The 26,324-nt window shown below is 37.5% G+C and overlaps 1 protein-coding gene across 1 annotated transcript in view; it reads left to right on the forward strand.

Annotated features, from left to right (window-relative positions):
- The first annotated feature begins 2,703 nt into the window (after window positions 1-2,703).
- reep5 (receptor accessory protein 5) overlaps window positions 2,704-26,324 on the forward strand; it is a 39,793-nt gene continuing 16,172 nt past the window's right edge. The window contains exons 1-2 of the mRNA XM_028805284.2: window positions 2,704-2,909; window positions 3,349-3,442. Coding sequence (XP_028661117.1) covers window positions 2,792-2,909; window positions 3,349-3,442 — 212 coding nt within the window. The 5' untranslated portion in view covers window positions 2,704-2,791. The remainder of the gene's footprint in view (window positions 2,910-3,348; window positions 3,443-26,324) is intronic.

A 26,324-nucleotide genomic window follows, 5' to 3' on the forward strand; every position in this document is an offset into this window, starting at 1 on the left:
ATAGCTGTAACGCTCTCCTTTGTTGTGCAGTAAAATTAAACTCATCGTTATCGGACAAGTCGTTGTGTCATTGTTGGTGAGTAACCATAATTAATTTTCTATGTACAGTACTTATTACATGTACATAGTTTAGTGTCACTGTACACACATTTTACTGTATACAATTTTTCTTGCATTGTACGTATTTGTTGCTGGTGGCCTGTCTGTCGTAAAGGCTGTAACATATGTGATATCAGAGATGCTAGATATCTTTAAAATAATATTTAGGTTTTACTGTATATAAACAGTGTGTTTACATACATACATAATTTCAACGAATCTTACCTAATATCTAAGAGAATACAAAGGGTTTATGCTGTATAATTGTGCGGAAAATGTTTATAATAGTGTGGGAGAGTTTATAAGGGCTTAAAATATATAAAAATAACTATATGATCATATGGTTTTTACTTCGCGGATTTTCACCTTTCGCGGGGGGTTCTGGAACGCAACCCCCACGATCGAGGAGGGATTACTGTATATACGCTGGCCTACAGCCAAGGATGCAGGAAGGGGGGTGCTGAAGCACAGCTTTTGGTTGGAATAATAACAGTATTTGCCTGACTAGAATTTTCCACAGGCTAACCTGGCACCACTGGCTGTGGGGGACCCAAAATTTATTAATGTGTATAAAAAAAATTTGTTTTTTCTGTTTCACAGAAATATTCCTGCCTGTACATTCGCCGATTGTTTCCTCTTTATCCTCATAGTAATTATCAATGATATCACTCGTCCACTGCCTTCCCCTAGAGCTGTAGACACGGGTGTTTGAGGCAACACGACATGATGAACGTGGGCTGTCAAAATGTAATTTGCATCAAAAAGATAGTGATTTGTTGTGTTAGTGGAAGTTCTTCAGAAAAAGCCAGTGACTGCATTATACAATAGATTTCACTTTTAGTGATAATTAAGCATATCAAGATGATGACATTGCTCAAGCGGTGCGTTTTGTTCAAGTGGCTCTAAAACCATTTCGGAAATGTTACACATGCACTGCTCTTTCCACAGTTAATAACAAGTTTGGGAACTGCTGGTGTAGACCATGGCTAGTATATTCCAGGTCTAAACACTCTTTTGTATATATTTTTTTGACGATTCAGGTTGTACCCAGGTCCATGTATGGGTTAAACACTGAAAGCAAAATACAGGCTGCTCATGAGGTCTGATGTCATGACAAGCTGCTGGCTTTCTTTACACTCCGTGTATATAATCAAGGCTGAGATTGAGATATACTAGTCAACAAAACCATCTTTTGAAATGCCTTGTGGACAGCATTTCATGGCTGCAAAAATGTGTGAGCTTGCTTGTCAGGTGTTTGCATTTTGTCACCTGTCGTTTTTAAAACAAAGGCATTATTTGAACACTAATAAAAAGATTCACTAAAGTCTACATATTTGAGAATGTTGTCGGCAAATCATTTATGGTTTGGAGGTCATTTACAAATGAACCAATATAAGCATCATGCAGCTACTGACATGGCACTGTCTACTGTACTGAACAGGTAAAGTTTACTGGAGGTTTAATAAAAGAGTCTACAAAACGGCAAGACAAGAAAACTCATTTCTCATTCGTGTAGTATATGTCGGTCTATGTGGATCCCGTATGCATGTACACTGTAATAATAATAATAATTCATTACATTTATATAGCGCTTTTCGTTTTGTTTTTGCGACCCTGTCAACTACCATTCTATTACACCTTCTGCCTTTTCATTCATCAAAGCAGGAAGAAAATATTTGCACTAAATTATTTGACACTTTACGATTTGTATGAATATGCACAGTCAATCCCCCACCCCCTTTAAACACGATTGTGAGTTTGTCTTTTTCATTTCATCATTTTCCCTTTCACAACGGGAAATCCACCCTCGTCTGTGCGTGCGTACATAAGCAGTTCTTAAATTCTAGCACCTTTCTTTCACCACTCTTCCTTCCGTCTTTAGCACATCATTTCAGTCCGTGACGGAGTGTCTCTTTCCTTCTTTCACCATACTATTTCTCTTTTTTTTAAAACGATTCCAGTTTTGTCTCCCTGTGACAAATACAAAATCACCCCTGGTTTATTCGTTTTTTTTCACTTCCAACTAAGTTATTATAAAATCGATATACGCGTATTGGTTAAATTCTCCAGCGTTAACAACTGCAATGTACGCCATTCGGGAGCTGCTATTAACCAGCCAATGATGCAAGGCAGTGAAATACTGAATTCCAAACTGCGGAAGTGAAAACAGTTCAACACACCCACCCGAAAACACTCGAAAATGTAAATAAATAAATAGACTGACAGATAGACATATAGATCTATTTTTGTTGCCTGACATTTGGGGAAGGTGTATTCCAGTGGCTATTTCTGTTGACGGTGAGCAGAGGCGTTGCACGTTAATAGAGAAGAGGCTGGGGGTAGGTTTTATATTAAAAGCACACTCCCTTTATGCAAATTTCAAAAATCGAACATAAAAATCAGTTTCTTTATTGTTGCCCCTAAAATATGCACCAAAGCGAATATAACCATTTTATAAATATCACCCCTAAAACGCACGAACCTACCAAAAGCCATTTCCTTCGTTAGAGGATGACCAGAACTGACGTCGCCACAGCCGATATGCGCAAGCTGGGCGTGGCTTCATATGTGAGGTGGCGCTCAGGGCGGTTCAGGACGGTTGCATAGCCTGCTGAGCGCTGCGCTAAGCTTTACCACTGCGGAGGAGGACTGAGTAAGCAGTGCGAAAAAAAAAACGACAGGAGGAGGCAAAATGGCAGCAGCCCTGAAAGAGAGGTTTGAGAAATTTTTGCACGAGAAGAATGTTGTCACTGATGTGTTGCAGAAGATCGAGAGTAAAACGGGAGTGAGCCGGTTGTACATTGCTTTAGGTAAGCTACAGTCGGAGCTGAGGCCCAGTTCTGTATCGGGCAATCGGAGAGGTGCGTGTCAGCACGATATTAATAGCCGTGTGTGGTGATCGAATTCGAGCCACGCTCCTGAGAAGTCAGTCATTTGTCACTTTAGCTAAAAAATACAGTTCTACCCTCGACAGCTAGTACTATTTTGATTTTTTTTTCTAGGTATGCAAAATGCAAGATAAGCCAACACGCTGATTTTACTCTTATCCTGGCCCTCCTGTGTTACGCCTAGTCATGACAGAAGGGATAAATAAATAATTACGAGAGCACCCGCCCAGCTCTCTTTCATTCAAAGGCAACAGTGTGGCTGAATGAACATTTATTAAAGTGTTTTAAGATCTACAGAGTTTGAAACTCGGTCGCCACGTTGTTGTCACAATTATTATTTTTACTTTTTCCTGTGTTGCAGCTGTCATTGCCATCATCTCTGTGTATCTCGTCATTGGATATGGTGCGTCTCTTCTTTGCAACCTTATTGGATTCGTTTATCCATCCTACATTTCGTAAGTTGCTGAATTAGTTACATCTTTATGAGACTTTTGTTGCATTGGCTAAAAACATGTTGCGGTTTTGTGAGCTTGACGTGTCAGCATGCAGTCCTAACTTAGAAAAAAAAGTTATTTTAGTGCAACCATAGGGTACTGTAACATTATTGAGTGTGGTTGAATTAAGCTAACAAACAACGCTTCCAGAGATCGAGAAAGCACGGTTTGTGTTAAAACATATTAATGGTGAATGTGTTTTGTGCACAATGTGTTTTATATTCCAGCAGGCTTATCAATATGCAAATGATTTAATGCCTCCCCGTTATAAAACAACAGAACATGGGCCAAGAGTTGAGATTTTAAACCTGATAAATAGAATCAGTCACAATAACAGGCAGTAGATGTAGATCTTTGCTTCTCCTAAAAATGAACTCTAAGATTTCTGACCAGCCATTTTCTCTCCTGTTTCTCCTGAGATAGGTGCCAGTATAGATGTTTTTTTTCCTGAATGTTTAGCTGCATATTGCTTTTTCAGTTAGCGAAAAACGTGGTATATATATCTGTTAAAAATTGATTCCATTGCTTAGGAAATGTATTGCATATATCCACAATTCTAAAGGCTAAATGGGCTTCCAAACCTTTAACCTATGAGGTAATATGCAGATATGCCATTTCAAGGGATGGATAAATGAAGCATTTGTTTATTTTCAGGACACTTTCTAATTCTTAGTCATTGTTATCCCATGACTATATGTACTGCTTCATATTAAATGCAGGGACCAATCCTACACTCACACTCCTCCACATTGGGACAATTTTGAGAAGCTGGTCAAAGAACAGACAAACGAGAGTGCTTGGAGAAAAACCCTCACATAAACAAAGACAATGTAAAATGTACACTCGGACCAGACTATGGGCAGCCTGTGATACAAACCAAGTTTCATTGGGCTATGAGGCTGCAGCACTAATCTCATGCTACTGTGCTACCCTGGAATTCACCAGGTTCGCCTTCATTATATGGAATTTTCTGACATGTGATATGCTGTTCTTCTCTACTCTACTCCATATAGTAGGCTACTTGAAAATTCTTGAGTATTCTCTAGTTTTCAAACAGTATGTATTAGAATTTACAGTAAATGTGCTTAACTTGTGCCAGTTTAATCAAAATATTTTTATAAAGGATGCTTAATGAGGCCTGTAAAAATGAATGTATGATTAAAGTATTCTTTTTCTCATCAAACAGCTGGCCTGTGTTAATCATTTTAGATCTAATATTAGAGGAGTGTGGTTTTTAATAGCTAAAGCTGATTCTGCAACCCTTGAATCTCTCCCCTTCTCATGAAGATTAACATTTAAAAGTAAGAGATCATACGGTGGAGAGGGTAAAGATAAAAAACCTGCTCTATATTCTAACTTGAATTGCTTAAAAACAGCTCTTCAAATGATGATCCCCATTTTTGTTCTTTGATTAAGTGGTTTACTCCACCCACAGTTTGCTTTTGTTAACTTGGCACTCACTGGAAACGTTTTATGTTAACAAGGTGGATTTGTGCACATAAAGCAAGCCATTTCCTTGATGGCTATGTGACAGTTGACAGAAAGAGAGAGAGCCTCCCTTTGCCAATAAGAGCTAGAGCATACGAAATGTAGGCAAATGCTGGCATGCTGTCAAAAGCAATGTCTATCAGCAATGTAATGTTAGCTTGCTGGTTAAATTGAATCATCTCAAGGTAGAGAAATTTATTTTGTGGGTATGGACTAAGGAACATATCATAAGGATTGTATTTGCCCTTTTAATCCTGTAACAATAACACTGATAAATAGTGAGTACTCACCTTTCTATCCATTGGTTTAAGTCCTTAATCCTTATCAGGTTCAGTGCCTGCTGGTAAAGGCATAACATTTACCTGCTTGAAAGACAAGACGAAGCAAGTCAATTACAGAGACAGCGATTGCAAAACCTACACCTAAAGTAGTCAGTCCGATATTATGTTATGTACAAAGCTGTTTGTCGTTTTCGTTAATTAAATTTTACCTAGGATGACCAATTGTTTAATAGCCTCCAGGCTGGAAATACAGTACATATGCATGTGGTGACTGGCATTAGCCCTAAGTTACCTATTATGACATTACTGGGAAAAACTGTTTGTTACAGTGGTGACAAAATCTATACGTCATCCAGTGGTTTCTGACAAAGGGTATGAATTAATACCCAGCACAACATATTTGACATCAATATTAAATGTGCAAACCTTTAAGGGTTAATATAAATGTGGCAGTACAATATAATGGAGGCTTACTGACAGACCTAGAGAGCAAGTTCCTGCATTGTCGTGAAAAGCTAATTTTCTAACTGCACGGCACACAGATGTACAGATATTTATAATAAGCTACTGTCTTCATTTTGTGGCATTTTCTAAGATGAGGGTCATAGTGCCACTTGTATATTTGTAAATTGTTAAGTTAATCCACATGCAAAGGATTTTTATTGCAATACTTCACCAGTCTTGCAGGATCTTTATTGTGAAAATATATGATAATGCTGCATGTGTGGTTTATCCAGGAAGTGATGAAATCTTTTTATGGTTAATAGTGATTCCATACAATGTGTGAGTATATAGAAATTTGTATTAAGTAGAGCGTAAGCAGTGCATCAGTAAGTAAAATGGTGACTAATGCACTGGAAAACACGTGATTCCTATGTAGTTAGCTATTATAAGGGAGTAGATTTTGAAAAGGAAAATATATTTGTGTTTATTATTCATCAGTGTTCTCTTGCCAGCATTAAAAATTGATTAGCTAAAGAAACTCTTTGCAGACTGTGCTTTGAAGAAAAAAAAAACATGTAGAGCATCTCATCCTTTTCTCCTTGAGACAGTTTAAAAGTAAAAATCTTTAGCTGGACCTATAGTTTGAATTTATAATGTGCTTTCAGCTATACTTTTATTCAACCAAATTAATAATGTTTTCTTGGAACTGGTAGATTTATTTACCCGTAAGTAGTAAGATGTAATCTTATTCTGTGTGAAAGCCCAGCTCTATGTTAGTAAAAAGGTGGATTGTCTGCATTAGGTCGAGGTGTTGAGGATCTGCTGCTTGCTCTGTGCAACATAAAAATCACAGAAAAAAATATATTGGTGCTTTAAACAATACAGATAATGTGATGCAGATGTATACATGCCCTTATCCTCCTAATGTAACTGTAAGAGGTAAAGATGTTTAATATGAATATAAATTATATATATAGTAATGAGTAATTGTTGTCCCTAATAATTCAGTCAGTTTGAATGTGACTTGATTATTGATTGCTTTTTCCTGGAAATGTGTTGTTGTCTGGGAAGAGACAGCATATGAAGATGGGGGTGTAAGGTCTGAAAAATAGAAAAGTTTATGTATGCTCCATGCACCAAAGAAAGCAAATTCTTGAAATGAACTGAACACCAATTGCTTCGGTGTAGTTATTTCCTTCAATTTTTAAAAACCTTGTTTCTGGCCTTGCAAAATGGGGCACATAGGACCTGGCACTTGTGTGGAATGAGTTAATGTTATTTTAGTAAAAACGAAGAGATAGAAGTCTGTATATTATGGCATGGTTTCAGTCTTTCACTTTACCTGCAAGTTGAATCCAAAATAATTACACAAACACAAGCAGTAAATCATTTGTCTTGTTGTGATACGAGTAGAAATTAATTTAATATACTCTGGACCAGATGTAAAGTGCCATATAAAACAGTTTCCTGAACCTGGCTTGCACAGAGACCTTACTGCAGAACCTGGTTGTGACATTGTGTTTTATCCTTTGCTCAAATAAGGCACAAAAATGTTATTTAATTTGGAATAGTGCAATACACATCTTCTGACATTAAAATAGTAGTGAAGTCATTTTCACCTTTATCTTCTATAAATTCACGTCAGCAATCATCACAAACTTTTGTTAAGGTAAATCTCATCATTTTAAAAGGGAGACTTAACATACTAGTAAAAACCTATTACAAGAGGGCAAACTTTAGTTTAAAAATAGGTGGAGTTGAAAATAGGAAACAAGACAAGTAAATGCATCAATGTTCTGAAACATGCACAAAATAAACTGAAAGATGACTAACTACCAGCCAAAAATATTACAAAACAATATTAATGAAAAAATGTGATATTGTGTTAGCTGGTGCTTACAGTTTTGCTTTAAATATCATATAAGACAGCATTATTTTGCTCTGGCCAATAATAAAAGCAGGTAAAATGGAAAATTGCTATTTTATAAATCTCTACAGGCTAAAATGATAAAATTCAGTGTCCGATTTGATAACATGTACTATGGTTAAATGGCGAAAACAAAAAAACCCTAGTTGGTGAAGAAAGTAAACCTTCACGTTACGGATTCCATGAACAAAATTCTACCCAACTCCATTTGTCCATTCTACAATGCATAAATGTGATAAAGTTATTCAATGTTATCAACATAATTAACGAGTCCTAGTGCTGTGGGTTTTGTCATAATAGGTTGTTTTTAGATGGATTATGACCTTTCTATTTATATTTTTAAGAAATGTGAATATTATCTATTATTTTTATAGATTTTATTAAAACCAAGTAACATTCCATACAAACAAGTAAAACTTAACAAAAATAAATTCTGATCAATCCCCACCCAAGAGAAAGAAAGGAAGACCAATAATAATAATAATCTTTGCATTTATATAGCACTTTTATCACTACTCAAAGCACTCAATAGCCAGAGTAAAATGTTTTAAGAGTAGAAAAGAGGGAGGAGAATCCTATTCCCCATTATAAAAGCTTAGTCAAAAATGTTAATGATTAGATCCTGCCAGATTTAAAAAAAAAAAAAAAGTTTTGAACAGATCCACTAAGTGAGAATTAGATTTTTTTTTCCCAATTTCAAATATTTTATAACATCAGTTACCCACCGACTTAAAAGAAGTATGCTAGGATTCTTCCAGTTGTACAAGATAAGTCTTTGTGCTAGTAGTGTAATAAAGGCAATTACAGCTTGTTTGTCCTTCTTCACTTTAAGGCCATCTGGGAGTACATGTGAATATTTTCTTAACTAGCATGACTGGATGCTTTTGCACTCCATGGTAGGGTTATCTCTCTTGGTTGTCACCTGTGAGCCTGTGTTTAGCATCATAGTGATCCAGAGATATCACTGGTGAGAGCAAGAAAATGCTTTTGCAACATCTGATCTGGAAACTGCATCAAAATACACTTTATTAAAAAAAAAAAAAAAAACAACACAAAGACCTAACGTGGCTGAATGTTCAAGGAAAACACGGCCAGTGTCCTTAATCACTTAAAAGTGAAGACTAGGAAAAAGCCTCATAAGGCTCAGAGAATGATGTGTCTTGGAGAAATTAATGTTTTGTGGTATGGTTAACAGCAAAAGAGATGTGGTAAATTGCAGAAAAGAAATTAGAACCCATATTATTGAAAGTTGTCACGTGTGAGCCTGTGTTCAGCATGATAGTGATATAGAGATAACTGGTGAGAGCAAGAAAATGCTTTTGCAACATTTGATCTGGAAACTGCATCAAAATACACTTTAAAAAAAAATGAAAAAAAACACAAAGACCTAATGTAGCTGAATGTTCATGGAGCACTGTCACTGTCTTTAACCACTTAAAAGTGAAGACTAGGAAAAAGCCTCATAAGGCTTAGAGAATGATGTGGCCTGGAGAAATGAACTGAACATGTTTTGTGGTGTGGTAAACAGCAAAGGAGATGTGGGAAATTCCAGAAAAGAAATTGGATCCCACATTATGGGAAATAAAAAATAAAAAGAAAGTGCTTATCCATGAAGGTATGGCGTATGGTAAATATAATTGGAACATAAGTGCAACACTGGATGCATGATAGTGATGCAAAAAATAAAAACGTAGCTGCAGAAAGTACATTTTAATAATTTGAGAAAGGGCAAACTTTTGCAGTTATAAGGCTGTAAAAAAATCTAGTAACATCCTAAGGAAAAATTCATGTTAACCGTTATGAACAATGCTGCACATCCTTTCTCTGATACACTAACACTGAGTACTTTCAGCCAATGAACTATTCAGCAAAAGTGTGTCAAGAAACGCTATAGAACCGTACAAGGCCTCACTGGGACTGTCAAGTCAGAAGTTTTCTTTTTAAAATTTTCTTAAGTTTTAGTCATTCTGATATGTATTCAGAGCAGCGTGTGTGTGTGTGTATTTATTTAAAGAGCTTCAGTAAAAAGCCAAATTTGTCCCGGGGAGAAATGCAGTTCTGTTACCAGCTTTAGACATGTGATCATTTACTGTACATGGTATCTTAAAAAAAACAAAACAAAACACACATTCTTCAGGTTGCTTCCTGCCTGTTGAATCTTCTGCTAACCCTGACTGGGAAACAAGTGGTACAGAATAGAAATGTGCAAATCAGTTTTCCTGGGGGCCATTTTGATTAAACTTGAATGAAATGTTCATCTGTTTTAAAATACCATATGTTACAGTTACTGAGGTGGCCTTGCGCCCTGTGTTGGCTGGGATTGGCACCTGCAGACTCCCGTGACCCTGTGTTAGAATATAGTGGGTTGGATAATGGATGGATGGATGTTATATTTGCATAACAGGTATAGGTGAAAGATGCAAGATGACATCAGTTGTAGGTAAAAAGTCAAGGCAATCTGACACGGTGTATGGCTTATAGGAGGACTCTCTGAGACCATTACTGGCTGTAAGCTACCTTCTAACAGACAAGTGCTAAGTCAATTTTTTTCATTTGCATACTGTTGAGAAGAAAACAGTCCAGGATAGTGCTGCTGCAACAACAAAAGAGGTCATCCAGTTCTGGCAGAAGGCACGAATCCCTATGGAAAAAAAAAAGTACAATAATAAAATCAAACAGCAGCACATGAAATGGAATGGTCTGCAGAAAGCGAAACCCAGAAGATCAGCAGTTCAACATGTTTGTGGTGAAGGTGTATATCAAAGTGTGGTACATGTGTACCTCCCCAGCGTCAGCTCCACGAAATGAACCGCCAGCTGCTGAAAGCCCTGGTGATGTACTGTGATGTAAACAGAACAGTTGCAAATGCAGCAATACAGACTTTAACGCGCCATCTTTGGTACCTGAGTGAAACTCTTGTTGGGCTTGCGTTTTTTGATACTCAACTGTCTGTGACAGAAAAAAGAGAACTGGTTGCTACACTAAACAGGAACGGTGATGAAGATCCATCTGTACGAGCAACAGTTGAGGAAAGATGCATCGCTGAAACCCGGTTGGCACACTTTGTATCACATAACAGAAGGAAGTTTTTCACTTGAATGGAGATTTCACAGGACTTCCTCGTGGACGATCCTGATTCATGGGACAGTAATGAAGCATATATTTCAGCTCAGTACAATGTCAAACACCTGAAAGTGGTCAATGATGCAGCGGAGAGAGGGGTGGCACTGATTCAGTCATTCAATTCGGCCATCACAAACCAAGAAGAACAGAAACAGTACCTCCAACAAGTTGTAGAAGACCACCCTAATATACAGTAATATCTTTTGATGTGCAGTCTAATGAACATGTATTTTTTATAATGAATTCATCAATTTTCTTATTAATTGATTTATGACTTAATGTCTAGCCTGTTAAGATGGATAGAAAGATGAATGGGAGTATAAAAGTGCTGTCTGTATCTTCAAAGACAAAATTGTTGCCATCTGAATTATGCCACTGCTACAAAACTGTTAGAGTTGTTATCAGGTACTCATTTAAAGAATTTGACAGCTACAGGGTTAGACCACGTAATGTATACCAAATTCTTTTACATGCTTTCCAGTGATATCTTTCCTAGCTTCTGGAATAGTAAAAATGACTGTAAAAGAGAGAGAGAGAGGTTAGGAGCATTGCCACACCCACCATTTGACAAACCAACTGTCATTCAATGGGTGAAACCTCAGCACCATTATATAAATAAAATGCAGAAATGTGTATACTAGTAATATCCATCCACCCGTTATCCAACCCACTATATCCTAACTACAGGGTCACAGGGGTCTGCTGGAGCCAATCCCAGCCAACACATGGCGCAAGGCAGGAAACAAACCCTGGGCAGTGTGCCAGCCCACCGCAGGGCATGCGCACACACACACACACACACTAGGGACAATTTAGAATCGCCAATGCACCTAACCTGCATGTCTTTGGACTGTGGGAGGAAACCAGAGTTCCCGGAGGAAACGCACGCAGACACGGGGAGAACATGCAAACTCCACGCAGGGAGGACCCGGGAAGTGAACCTGGGTCTCCTAACTGCGAGGCAGCAGCACTACCCACTGCGCCACCGTGCCGTCCTACTAGTAATATGCTGCCCTAAACACTTCCATCAACCACTCGAGAAATGAAAAGCAAAATGCCCTGTAAGTGGGGGTAGCTCTAAGATTTCTCCACTTAGTGTTTTGATTCATTCATTCTTTAAAATCAGAATAATGATAAAATTTATTTGACAACCAATAGATAAAGTCTTTCTAGTGTGGGTATCCATTTTGGGTAATTATAAATATTTGACTTGCATTTGGAAAGAGTACAAATGAAGTAGTATATTCAGTTATGGTGTAATGCTTTTCAGCTTCTCATCTATTGTATTGACTACATCTCAAATGTCTGCGATTAGAGTGCATTCTGTAAAATTGTAAATAATTAGAAAAAAATGATGCAATTAGTATAGCATTTCATTAGAAGGAGTAAATTGTGTGGTTGGTGGTATTGGACCTTATGCGCAAGAGCCCATACACAGTTATCTGGGATGAGAGAGAACAACCGAATCTCAACACATTCCTGAGACAGTTTATAAATTAATTTTCTGGGTTCTGTTTGATACAGTTAATGGTTATGTGCATGTCTTTTGATGTGGAAGGAAGCTAGAGTAGTTGGAGAATACAGACATAGAGGGGAAAGTGCAAACTTTAAAATGATTCAAGCCTAGGCTTCAATCAACCATGCAATAATTTTATGCTGAGCATGAAAATAAGTTTCTTTATCTATCCAATATAATTCCTGAGTGCCAAGGATGTGCGGTTTTATTCCTGAGTTTTAGGTTAATGAGCAATTCTTAATCTTCCCAGTGTGAGTGTGCAATGTGACTGGCGTCCCATCCATATCCGGTTTCCGTCTCCCACCCAAAACTACCAGCATAAGACTTTGGCTACCTTTAACCCTGGGTTGGGTTACGCTGGCTTAAGGAAATGGATTAATACCATTGTTCCATATGTGGTGAATGACAATAAGTCAAAATGAAGATTGATTCATAGTGTTTAACTTTGTCTTCTATAATAGTTATAAATAATAGTTTGTAAGGTGAATAAAAATCCTATTCCTCATTCTGATAGAGTACACTGAGAAACAATTAGTTTATTTTTATCTGTAATGTAAGTAATTACATTTGTTGATGCAGTATACTTCAGATGCAATTTTTTCATATTTCAGCATTGCCTGGGTGTGCCCAGTTGTGGCATACTGAGGCATGTAAATGTATTCATGAATGTGTGGATCATTGACAGTAACTAATACCAGCATTATGAGTACACAGCCTGAAGGGAGGGTGTTTTATGTATATTTTTTTGTTTTGTTTCATTTAGTTTGGGAACTTTTTGTTAACCATTGTCTTTGTGGCCAATACCACAGATAAAATAAGTGAATAACTGATACTAGTAAATCAGTTTGGGTCAACAAACTGTTTAGGTCACTGCTATAATCTATATGTATGTAAAGTTGAATGAGTCACTCGCTTATCAACAAAAACACTATTTCCTGATTAGCTGTAAAATCTGAAATTTGGCAGAATGGTGCATCAAGGACAGTAGTTATCTGCTAAAAAAGGACATTACAGTATGTCAATATTTAGCGGTAACCAAGAAAATAACTGAACACATCAAAATCTCAAAAATGGCTTGACAAGTTTAAATTTCATGTTATAGAAAAAAGAAAATTAGCACACTTTGTCGATATTTATTAATAATTTGGTAACTTACGTGCTTTTTGTTGTGCTATGAAAGACAGAGTAGAAGTGATTGATGGGCCACACAAATATCACCATTGACAAATAGTGTGGATGGAATACTGAAGACATGGCGGTGTCCTGAATAGGAGAAAAGCAACTTGATCACATTGTAAACAGAAAAGGTTTGACAAAACACAATATTTACCAGCACTGTTTTTTTGCTGGTGACTGCTGGCATTCACAGAGGCTCCAATGTTCCCTTTTACTATTATGATATTACTAACATGTGCTGGTACTTGCCGTTTAGCTGGGGAAGGTGAGCTGTGCCACAAATAACCCACACATTAACGACAAACGAGGTGTGGGAGGGTCCTCTGTGGAGTACTGAGCGTTATGAAGCTCTTACACACGAATGAGGGGGAGGGGGTTCCCCATGAAATATTGAGTGTTACAGAAGTTCAAAAGTATTACATGGTACCCTGAAAAAGGTGCATGGCCGTAAACCCTTGCTACTTAGAGGGAATATAGACTAGCTGTCATCTTGGTAATCCATTCCGCTTCATCGAACTCCGGCATCTGGTCACCCAAATGAAAACTGCAGAATGCAGCGCTTAAAACATTAAGGGGGAACTACAAACCCGCTGTTCGATTCCAGTGCTGCAAACTCTAAGGGAGTTTTTATATAGTGGTGTTGGGATTTCTAATGGCGGAAAATACTCAGGGCTCTTTGCTCATCATGTCAATACATCAGTGCAATACATAGGACAGTGTTTCTCAACATTTATGACTTTGGGACCCATTTTTTACATTAAGTTAATTGGACAACCTATAGAAAGCAATTGGAGAGCAGTGGAGGGTTTGGGGGATCCCCATAATAATAATAATAATTCATTACATTTATATAGCGCTTTTCTCAGTACTCAAAGTGCTATCCACACAGGGAGGAACCAGGAAGCGAACCCACAATCTTCCAAAGTCTCCTTACTGCAAAGCAGCAGCACTACCACTGCACTACCTGTGAGGACAATGAAATGAGGAGCACGAGTGGAAGAGCAGACTGGCAAAAATATCACATAGCACTATCGAGTACTTCAGCGGGCCAGAGAGGGAGTGATTTCAGTGCATGTCAGTAGTTATAACAGCATATTATTATTATTATTTTTTTTTAACCTTGTATGCTTGTGACCAAGCACTGGCACCCTGATGCCAGTGGTTAAGAAATATATTAACATAAGGTATTGGCACTTTCATATATATCCACTTCAAGCACTGCTTTGCGCATACGTTCATATCTGTGGATTTTAAAAGGGAACTACATAGAACTGACGAAAAACACAAAAATACTGTACTGAAGTGAATGGCATAAACAAATGAAGATGATACATATAATATGTGTTACTCAGTTTTATAATATACTAGTTGATTACCCAGTGGCATCGCTCACGGAGTGCAAGGGTAAATAAATAAAATGTAGTCTATAAGTTATTAAACAGTAAAACATTAACATTTTAAGAAGTAAAGATACATTGAGCACTACTGGAGTGGTTTCGGGTAAACTACATTTTAAAGGAGGTGTAACACAACAGGTAAGTAGTACTAACAGCAGCTAAAAGGTATTTGGGTCATCTGTCGGTAGTAGATCCCTTTTGAAAGGCGCTACACGACTGCTGTGGTATAGAAATTACATATTCTATGTGATCGTTCAAATTTCTGCCTGACAACCTTGCACTATGTGCCTGTGATTTAAGAGAAAAATAATTCTGATAAATGTGGACGCTGCCCTTCCGTGCTTAACGAGCAGAAGGTCCAAACAATTCCCAAGTCCAACACTTTACATGAAGAGGTCTGTACATCTTATTAGATGTAAACTCTCCATCTGCTTAAAATAATTGATCACAAAAGCAACCTTGAATGTTGAGGGGTTTTAGTGACCCGAACTCACCTTAAGGGACAAATAGAGTCCTGCTTCGATGGCGCCGATTACACTCATTCGCAAAGATTTCCACTCTCCCAGGAGCTGACGGGGCACTTGAAGTGTCACAAACAGTGCGAGAAGAGAGGACACTGCCTGACCCGCTGTTTACAGCTCAGCGCAGTTAAAAAGTAGAAAGACGCAAAGCTGTTTTCCTCATGTCTTCTACTATCAAGTACTGCCAACTAAAAAAAAGTTAGAATGTGTCAGTTTCCGTGACAGTCACGTGGACGAATAAATAAAACTTCTTGGCGTGTTTGTGTTTACTTCTTTTTAATATCAGTAAAATAACTCTCACACAAATAATAACAATTCGTAACGACGATATAAAAATGTCATCCATAAACAAAGTGATTAGTTCCTGAATTATAATATGTTCTGTGGTCATACATAATTTCCATATCGCGTGGTCATACGTAATTTCCGTTTCAAACGCGAAAAGAATTTTATATATATATATATGTAATCAGTAGTGTGTATAATAATGAGTACCTATTTCAGTTCAAAAGAATCCACTTTCCTTTAAAACTGTGCGTTGCAGTGACCATCAACAAAGGCCGAGAAAAGCAGGAAAAAGTAGGAATTCATTATAATCCAGGAATGTTTTACTCACAGACAACTGTGTATAGCATGTTCAAGAGTAAGCAGCTCCAGTGACCTAATACTACAGTAATCCCTCGCTATATCGCGCTTCGCCCTTCGCGGCTTCACTCCATCGCGGATTTTATATGTAAGCATATTTAAATATATATCGCGGATTTTTCGCTGCTTCGCGGGTTTCTGAGGACAATGGGTCTTTTAATTTCTGGTACATGCTTCCTCAGTTGGTTTGCCCAGTTGATTTCATACAAGGGACGCTATTGGCAGATGGCTGAGTAGCTACCCAGCTTACTTTTCTTTCTCTCTCTCTTGCGCTGACTATCTGTGATCCTGACGTAGGGGGTGTGAGCAGGGGGGCTGTTCGCACACCTAGACGATACGGACGCTCGTCTAAAAATGTTGAAAGATTATCTTCACGTTGCTACCTTCTGTGTGCAGCTTTTAAGTATGCTGCACGGTGCTTCGCATACTTAAAAGCTCAAAGGGCACGTATTGATTTTTTTATCTGTCTCTCTCTGCTCCTGACGGAGGGGGTGTGAGCTGCCGCCTTCAACAGCTTTGTGCCGCGGTGCTTCGCATACTTACAAGCCAAACAGCCCTATTGATTTATTTGCTCCTTTGAAGAGGAAGATATGTTTGCATTCTTTTAATTGTGAGACTGAACTGTCATCTCTGTCTTGTCATGGAGCACAGTTTAAACTTTTGAAAAAGAGACAAATGTTTGTTTGCAATGTTTGAATAACGTTCCTATCTCTCTACAACCTCCTGTGTTTCTGCGCAAATCTGTGACCCAAGCATGACAATATAAAAATAACCATATAAATATATGGTTTCTACTTCGCGGATTTTCTTATTTCGCGGGTGGCTCTGGAACGCAACCCCCGCGATGGAGGAGGGATTACTGTATTACTATTTCTACTTATTATTTGACTGATGCCTTTGTCCAAGGCAACTTACAACATCTCAGATAAAATTGGTTACATTTCTTTTGTTTTTGGAATTGGAGCACCGGCTGGTGAAGTTAGTGTCAGTACTGGGGCTGCCAAAACTATCAAAATTTTGAGAAGAATTGAGTACTGAAACAATTTTGAAAATGGTCAGATCATTATTCATGGTATTGATTCTACAGTCAACATTATGAATGCACTTCAGGTTCATTCTGATCTTTGAGAGGCTCCAATGGTAATGGCTAAAGTTGCAGTTCTGTTTCTTATAGTATCTAATTTCTAAATTACAGAAACATTAATCAGTATAAACCTGTAAACTGTTGTGTTTGAAGTAGGGATGTGACTTTTTTGTAGTTAGTTAAATGTTTAACACATTAAGACAGGGGTCTGGACATATTTTTATTTGTTCTGCACTGGACATTCAAAGGCAATATTATTCTTTAGAAATAGGGCTCTGTCACTTATGTGATTTTAAACCCTCGCCCAGGGCGTGCTGCAGTAGCTCATTACTACATTATGTACGATTTTAAAATCATTTTTTAATCACATTTACTGTATAATGGAAAGGTCTATGACTGTTTAGTGCTTATTTGCATAAGTGTGCTGTGGTGATTAAGACTTTGGACTTCAAAACCTGAGGTCATGGGTTCAAATCCACACTACTGACACTATGACCATAAGCAAGTCACTTGACCTGCCTGTGCTCCAATTGGAAAACCAAAAGAAATATAACCAATTGTATTATAAATGTTGTAAGTCGCCTTGGATAAAGGCATCAGCCAAATAAGTAAACGTAAATAAAATATGGTACCACTCCTGCATATGCTCATATACTCCGTGTATAGTAGAAACTGAATTGTGGGAAGGTAACTAAAGTGAAACTTGATTGGATTTGGCTGGCTGTGATGGCTGCTTCACGGAAGGGGTCTGTGTGAATACAGCAGCATGGTGAATTTTTCTTTGAGCTGCATCACAAAAAGCACTGCAATGATTGTGATTTGACTTTTTTTTTTTTCTTTCTTTTTTAAAACTTTGATGACAGGGCCGTTTTTTTTGCAGTTTCCTTATGCTGTTGGGGAAACAACCTTGCTCAAAATTCAAATCCATAAGATTATCACTGTGGGTGGTTGCAAACTTTACTTTTTAGATTGGGCCATACTCTAATTTTTTTCTATGCTTTAATGACAAAATATTCTTTTATTTTCATCAATGTAAAGATTTTAATGCATACAGAACTACAATTTATTTAATTCTTTGTTACATTATATGCTGCATTGTGTATTGAATTTGAATACTTTGTATCACATTAAACTTGAAAATTTCAATATCGTGACAACCCTAATCAGTAGGATTTGAACTCAAACCTCAAGGTTTGAAGTCCTAGGTCCAAAGCCTCAACCACATTGCCTGCCAATAATATTAGCCATTGAAGAAAAAGAAATACAAATATTACATGCAGAAAAGTACTTATTTACATAGTCATTCCGCTACACTTGTTTAACCGATGGCACTATAACTGATGGCCATTGTTATATGAAATTTCCCAGGTGAAGCCAGGTAACACAGCTAGTCTTTCTCATTCTGTATGTACAGTATGTATGTATGCATTTGTGTGTGTGTGTATACACACTGTATATATATCTTTATATATAATACGCTACTGTGGCTGTTTGTTTGTCTGTCTAGGATTTTAAATCACCTTTAGCTCGCAAACCGTTTGACCTATTGACCTGAAATTTGGTAAACATACACTACGTAACTGCTACTATCCGCTTTCGGGGTGACGACTGACCTCCAAGGTTATTCCTCATTTTACTTTTATTTTATTGTAGAATCAATTCTCGGCAGCCGCCAGCAGGGTGGTCATGTGGCACATGCGTTCTCGCTCCTACCACCTTCACCGTAACTTCCCCTACCTCTTCATATCTTAAGTCTTCAATCTGCCTCAAGAATGATTTAAGTGCCAGCTTATCTATCTATCTATCTAAGTGAAAAATTAAAGAAAACGAACTAAGCAATTGCAACACAAACACTGACTTAACACTAGAATTACCAGAGCCTACGAAAAAACTCGTATATCCGGCCCACCTTAAATCGCTTCTTAAATCCGTTCACACCTCTCCGCCAGCATCCTTTGTCCTCTAAATGTGCTGATAAAAGACAAGCTGCCAGCAGCCGGCTATTCCATCCCCCCACCGACTTAGAAAGTGAGCGAAGTTTTCCCAGCTCACGCCTTGATTGATTATGTGGGAGTGAAGTGGAGTTTTACAGTGGAAATAATAGATCGTCATTCTAAAGTAATCTGTGTAAACACATTGTTAAAACAGAAACTTTGTCATATTTTAGTAATAAATGTTACAAAATGTAGTAGGCATAAACTATAGAATGTGTAAAGCCCGAGTTCCAAAGATCAAATAAACACTTTCACAAAAGCTTCAAAGACAATACAACAGCTTCTGTGGCGTAGCGCGTTAAGATTTGCCTCTTAGAGCAAAACAGCTCTGCCGCCTCTCAGACCTGAGTTTGAATCCCCGCTAGGAATAAAATGTTGCTTTTTTTTTTTTTTTTCTTTTTAACCTGAAACGGACATAAAATTTATAAATTGGTATGCACTGTCAGTTAATGAGATCGTTATATTTTCATGTGGGATGCTCCTTTTAAAATATTTTTTTAACAATTGAGACTGCAATTAACAGGAACAACTGTCCTTATAACTGTTATTTTTAAGATCCATAACACACAGACAGACGAGCACTGCGTAATAGGGAGACAGACAGGCAGAGATATATAAATAAACAGGGAAGGCACACGTACTGAACGAAGAAAAAAGATCAACGTGCGTTGTTCCTGCTGCACTGAATGAGCTCACGTGCTCTAACATCACCCCTCCCCACCATCTGACTCTCTAAGTAACAACAACGCACGTTGATCTTTTTTTTTCTTTCAGTACATGTGCCTTCCCTGTTTATTTATATATCTCTGCCTGTCTGTCTCCCTATTACGCAGTGCTCGTCTGTCTGTGTGTTATGGATCTTAAAAAAACAGGAACAACTGTCCTTATAACTGTTAAATTGCAGTCTCAATTGTTAAAAAAAAATATTTTAAAAGGAGCATCCCACATGAAAATATAACGATCTCATTAACTGACAGTGCATACCAATTTATAAATTTTATGTCCGTTTCAGGTTAAAAAGAAGAAGAAAAAAAAAAGCTACATTTTATCCCTAGCGGGGATTCGAACTCATATTTGAGAGGCAGCAGAGCTGTTTTGCTCTAAGAGGCAAATCTTAACGCGCTACGCCACAGAAGCTGTTGTATTGGCCTTGAAGCTTTTGTGAAAGTGTTTATTTGATCTTTGGAACTCGGGCTTTACACATTCTATAGTTTATGCCTACTACATTTTGTAACATTTATTACTAAAATATGACAAAGTTTCTGTTTTAACAATGTGTTTACACAGATTACTTTAGAATGACGATCAATTATTTCCACTGTAAAACTCCACTTCACTCCCACATAATCAATGAAGGCAAGAGCTGGGAAAAGTGCGCTCACGTTCTAAGTCGGTGGGGGGATGGAATAGCCGGCTGCCTGCAGCTTGTCTTTTATCAGCACATTTAGAGGACAAAGGATGCTGGCGGAGAGGTGTGAACGGATTTAAGAAGCGATTTAAGGTGGGCCGGACATACGAGTTTTTTTGTAGGCTCTGGTAATTCTAGTGTTAATCAGTTTTAACGTGAAAAGATACCGACGAAAGAAGAGAAGAAGCGAGCCGCGAGGGTGGAGAAAAGAAGAACTGCTCAGGAAGCAGCAAGCGAATCAACCTCTGAGCAAATGAATGCTAAACGTACAGTGAAAAAGTAAGAAAACTATGAATGCTCAAGTCAAGTGTATTCACTGCATGTTATCATGCAGTGCGCCGTTACTGGTATATACTGTATATATGTGTGTGTGTATAGCTGTTTGCAATAAACAAATCAAACAAAATCAATTTAAATAGCTCAACACAACTAATATTACAAGTGGTTTCTCCACATTCAACACAAAGTGCCACTTTTAATGACTACTAGAGTCTCAGAATTATTCAACGTCCTGAACAGAATACCCCATAAGAGTACACATTTGTAAATCAGGTGTTGTTTCAAGCACACCTGATGCAACATTTTAAATTCCTAGACTAGCTAGGAGTGTGTTCACAGTGATGTTTGACTGCATCTTGGAAAGATGGGTAAGTCAAAAGAATTGTCAAAAAAGTTAAGAGATACATTACCTTGCAAACGTGGAATTGGACAAAATAAGATATCAAAGGCACTGAATTTTCCTAAAGATATTGTTGGAGGCATACTTGGTAAGTTCAGAATTAAAAGAACACTGGCTACACTACCTAGAAGTGGCAGAAAGAGAAAGCTATCAACAGCTGCCACTAGATGTCGGAGGTGGCAGGTGGCCAAAAACCATCAAGTGACTGCAAAAGACCTGCAGCATGACTTGGTGGCAGCAGGCACTGAAGTTTCAGTTTACAGAGTAAGGCACATACTAAATGCTGAAAGTCTACATGCCCAAACTCCAAGACATACACCACTACTGACCCAAAAACACAGGAAAATTCTGCTCCAATATGCTCAAAACCATATAAATAAGCCACAGAAGTTTTGGGATTCTGTTTTGTGGAGTGATGAAACGAAACTGGAACTTTATGGGCCTATGGATCAGCGGCATGTCTGGAGGAGGAAGAATGAAACATGCTGAAAAGAACACCCTGCCTACAGTGAAGCATTGTGGTGGCTCGGTGATGCTCTGGGGCTCTTCTGGCACTGGAAACTTGCAGCATGTGGAGGGCAAGATGGATTCAGTCAAGTATCAAGAAATCCTAGGATAAAAAGTCATGCTGTCTGTGACGAAGCTGAAGCGTCACTGGACCTTCCAACAGGTCAGTGTTCTTAAGCATACCTCAAAAAGTCCATCAAAGGCTTGGTTTCAGAAAAAGTCATGGAAGATTCTAGAGTAGCTGTCACAGTCGCCTGACTTGAACACCATAGAAAACCTCTGGTGGGATTTAAGAAGGCGGTTGCAGTACGCAAACCCAACAATATTGGTGAGCTGGAGGCCATTGCTCATGAGGAATGGGCTAAGATTCCTCAGGAACATTGCCAGAAGCTGGTGCTTTGATGAATTTTATTGAAATTTGGTGATGTTATGGAAAAAAGAAAATTAGTCGACCTGTGTTCTTTTATAGTTTGATAATAGTACTAGTGAGTAGACTACAGTAAGGCCCTCTGTCCTTTTTGGGTGAGCACTGAGAAAGAATTTTGCAGAGAAATGGAGCTTGCCTGTATACAGAAGTTAAGGCCACGAGTAGAAACGAAATGCAAGGACAAAAACATGCAGTAGTCCCTATTCTGTCGGCTTTTTTCTTACTTGCGATGCAATATAAAATACAGATATATGAGCAGGGGGGCTTTGACCTCCTTGGATTATTGAGCAAGATTACATACCGTACATATACTTTGAAGAACAGAAGTGGGTTGAGTGGGTGGTAAAATACATTCAGTATTGCAGAGAACTCTGATGTCCCCTTGGAGGTTAACACCACAATGTGCCACTACACTCTGGTTTGCAAAGCAGATGCAGGGAAGTGCTGGTACACTGCGTACAGCACAACACAGGAGCGGCGGCATGCCATGATCAGTTTAAAAGTTTATGAAGCTCAGTAAAGGGGTCCTCAGCTGACGGAACATTTGAGGAACTATTCATTATACATAGTTCACAGTATTATTTCTTTTCACCTCTTCTTTTCTGTACAGTACTTACACGTTCAATTAATTGCTTGGAACATCAATGCTGTATGTAATAACTTAAAGTAAACAACGATTCAGAGTGTAATGTTTTTTGTTCTAAACCCTCCAAAACTTTGTAACGGCACAACATTACAAATCAAAGCGTAATTTATAAATCTGTTTGAAGCTACCATTTTTACAGAATGTGCTGCAGGTTAAATTATATTTATACTCAAAATTCCTATAATTTCTACTAATTACTGTTTGAATTCAAAAGAATAGTTTTCCAATGACCATCAACAAAAGATAGGTCAGTCAGTAGGAAAACCAAGAACTGAACTGATCTGTGTCAGGAATATTTTACTGATGGGCAATTGTTAGCAACATATTCTAAAGAAAGATGCTCCAGTGAGCTAATATTAATTTTAAACATTGGCAAAAAACAAGTAGAAGTTTCGTATACAGAAAAATAGTCAATTAGTTAAATGTTATTTCTGATACAGTATCTCACAAAGGTGAGGACACCCCTCACATTTTTGTAAATATTTTATTATATCTTTTCATGGGACAACACTGAAGATATGACACTTTGATACAATGTAAAGTAGTCAGTGCACAGCTGACATTTTTCACTTAGGGGTGTACTCACCTTTGTTGCCAGCGGTTTAGACATTAATGGCTGTGTGTTGAGTTATTTTGAGGGGACAGCAAATTTACAGTTATACAAGCTGTACACTGACTACTTTACATTGTCATATCTTCAGTGTTGTCCCATGAAAAGATATAATAAAATATTTACAAAAATGTGAGGGGTGTACTCACTTTTGTGAGATACTGTACATCCAATGTCCATTGTGTTAGGAAATTGTTAACAGTTTAATATATTAGTATTTCTGGCTTCATTAGCATATGCTATGTGTAGGATGAATAAATGTTTATAAAACTTGGTTTGATCCATATACATATAATGTGTATATTTACACATTATTTTTACCTGCCAACATTAGGTCTGCATCAGTGGATTGCAGATAACAGAACTGTATTATATGTGATATTCATTGCTAATTACTCTGTGATATGTTAATCCTCTTGCTGACTTAGAGTTTCGTCTAGAGTTTAGAGTTGCTTTTTAGGAGAATGGTTTAAAAAATGTTTTGCTAAATACCACTTGTCTGATACACTTTTTTATTAACATATTTTTGTCTGTTTGAGAGCGTCAAGCTAAAATGTAATACAAATGTAGCAGTATTAAACTTTGCATCTGACAAATGTAAAAAAAGGAAGTTTTTGTGTAGCGTTCCTGTCACATTTGCTGATGTTGTGTGAGGTCTGAAAGTGGGTTAGCTAATAACATGTGATACTTATGTGTCCTTAGTAATGGCTGTTTCATCCTTACTGTATACAGCGTAGAATGTTTACCCCCACCTCTGCTCTCAAATAATACTTCTCTTCCATGTCTCAGAAACCTTTGGTTATAAAGTATACTTTAAGCAAAAGTATAACAAGGGTTATTCAGATTGACCAAATAAAAACAACCGTTTCTCACCACTTTCAAGTCAGCACCTTTAATGGCCTTTTTATTTCTCAATGCACAGCACTAGAGAATGTATTGCAATGGACTGAAATTTAAAGATATCCAAGTTTAAGGCATTTCTGACTATGATTTGACCATTTCTGGTAAGGAGTCTGTGTGTGCATCTGTGGCACATATAACCTGTGAACAGACCAGTTGATCTTGATCAGATTTGGCATCCTTATTAAAACAGTAAAAAGACAAAAACTTTATTAAACAAAAAAAAAAAAAAAAACCCCAAGAGACTCTACGGGTTTTCTTTTGAAAAAAGATTAAGTAAAAATTGAAGATGATTAAAAGGTGTACAAAATTTGATGGAAGCATTTTTGAGACTGTGATCATTTTATATTTACAAGGGTTACTGTCTAATGCACCATGTTTTGTAAAAAAAAAAAAAAAAAAAAAAAAGTCATTCATGAGCAGTGGAAGTAATCATCAGTTAGTTTGTGGGAAGATCTGACATGTTTGATGATATTCCATCTGTCCTCCGTACAATACAGTTACAGATATTTCACTCTTGAGGCTGAATTGTTCAATTTCATTATGGTGGAAGGCCAATTTCTTTCAGAAAGTCATTTTTTGTGAACAGTGTCAACATTTTTTTCATTACTCAAATTGTGCAAAACATACAACCAGCAATTGTATTCTGTACGCAAATTTTGAAGCGTATGTACCATTCAGAGCAAACAATTACATGCATTGGCAAATCCCACTGTTTGCTATACATGTTTCACTGGTAACACTGTTTTTAATTCTGTCTCCTGCTCACTGTTACAAATTTTATTATTTATAAATTAAGACCATAGGATATAAATATACTTATTTAGACTGAAGAATAGAAAGCATTCCAAAATATTCTGGAAGATCTGAAAAAGGTGGAGTGTCTGAAAAAGTTGGCTGAATAATAATCAAATCTAAACATTTTAATTCTTTATATTATTTGCAAAATCGTGTGTAATTTTGTTTTACTTTAACCTTAATGTGTGGACTAGTGACAAAGAAAAAGTCATAAAAAATGTTTTTTTGACTTTGGAGCATAATGTGAAAAGAAATGCAAGAAAGTGAGTACTATGCAAAGGCAGTTTTAAGGTGATAGCTTTTAAACAAAAAAGCAGTAAGTTAATGTAGGAAGAGTATAGGAATACAAGAAATAGTCAGAAAATGTCAATCATTTTGCAGTTTTATCCCAGTCTAAGTAGTCACTTAAGCATCTTGAAAAGGATTGTAAAACAGGCGGGTCCTATAAGACCATCAGAGGGTTTGTGTGTTGTGACCCAAGCCAGGGTTTTAGTTTTCCCTCAAACACCTATACACACATATATAACCCACTAAGTTCAACTGAGGGCTTAAGGGGCTGGCATCTACACTGGCAGCACTGGACACAAGGTAGAAATCTGCCCAGATCAGGGCATCAGCATACACTCACACAGTAGCCAGTTTGAAATTCTTAATTAACCAAACCTGCATCTCTTTAGGGAGGTATGATGGGCCATGTAATACAGGATTTAATTTGGTAGTACTGTAGATGTGTGTGGTGCAGGGGTATGATGGCATCCTGAAGGTTCTAGAAGGCCTACAGTGCCACGCTGCATAGATCCCCAACGAAAAAACCACTTTAGATTCCCTGTGTTAGTTAACAACTTCAAAGTGGTAAAAGCAAATTAGCAGAGATGCTTCATGTTTGAGTAAAGTGGCCAATATTATTTAAAAAAAAAAAAAAGAGAGAGAGAGGGGTTCATCTGTCTATAGTCAGTAGCGAACCAGGGATCATTTAAAATATAGAGTTCCTGTGGCACATAGCCACTGTCATGACATGTTTCCTTATTTGAGAGGACAGAGTTGACATTGGCAGAAATTAGTTGCAACAATCCCATGCAAAACTGAGAGGTTGACACCAGAGGTAGTTATTTAACTGGGATGTTGACCAGCTGGTAATGTTCTGAGCTATTGTTAAAAAGAAGGACGTGAAGAGTAGGAGGACTGAAAAATCCTAGAATTGAGTAGAGGGACTGATAACAGAGAGCTAAAAGTTATTTTATTCATCTTATTGTATACCATCTGAACTATGTT

This window comes from Erpetoichthys calabaricus, chromosome 7 (assembly GCF_900747795.2).
Source record: "Erpetoichthys calabaricus chromosome 7, fErpCal1.3, whole genome shotgun sequence".
Lineage (NCBI taxonomy): Eukaryota > Metazoa > Chordata > Cladistia > Polypteriformes > Polypteridae > Erpetoichthys > Erpetoichthys calabaricus.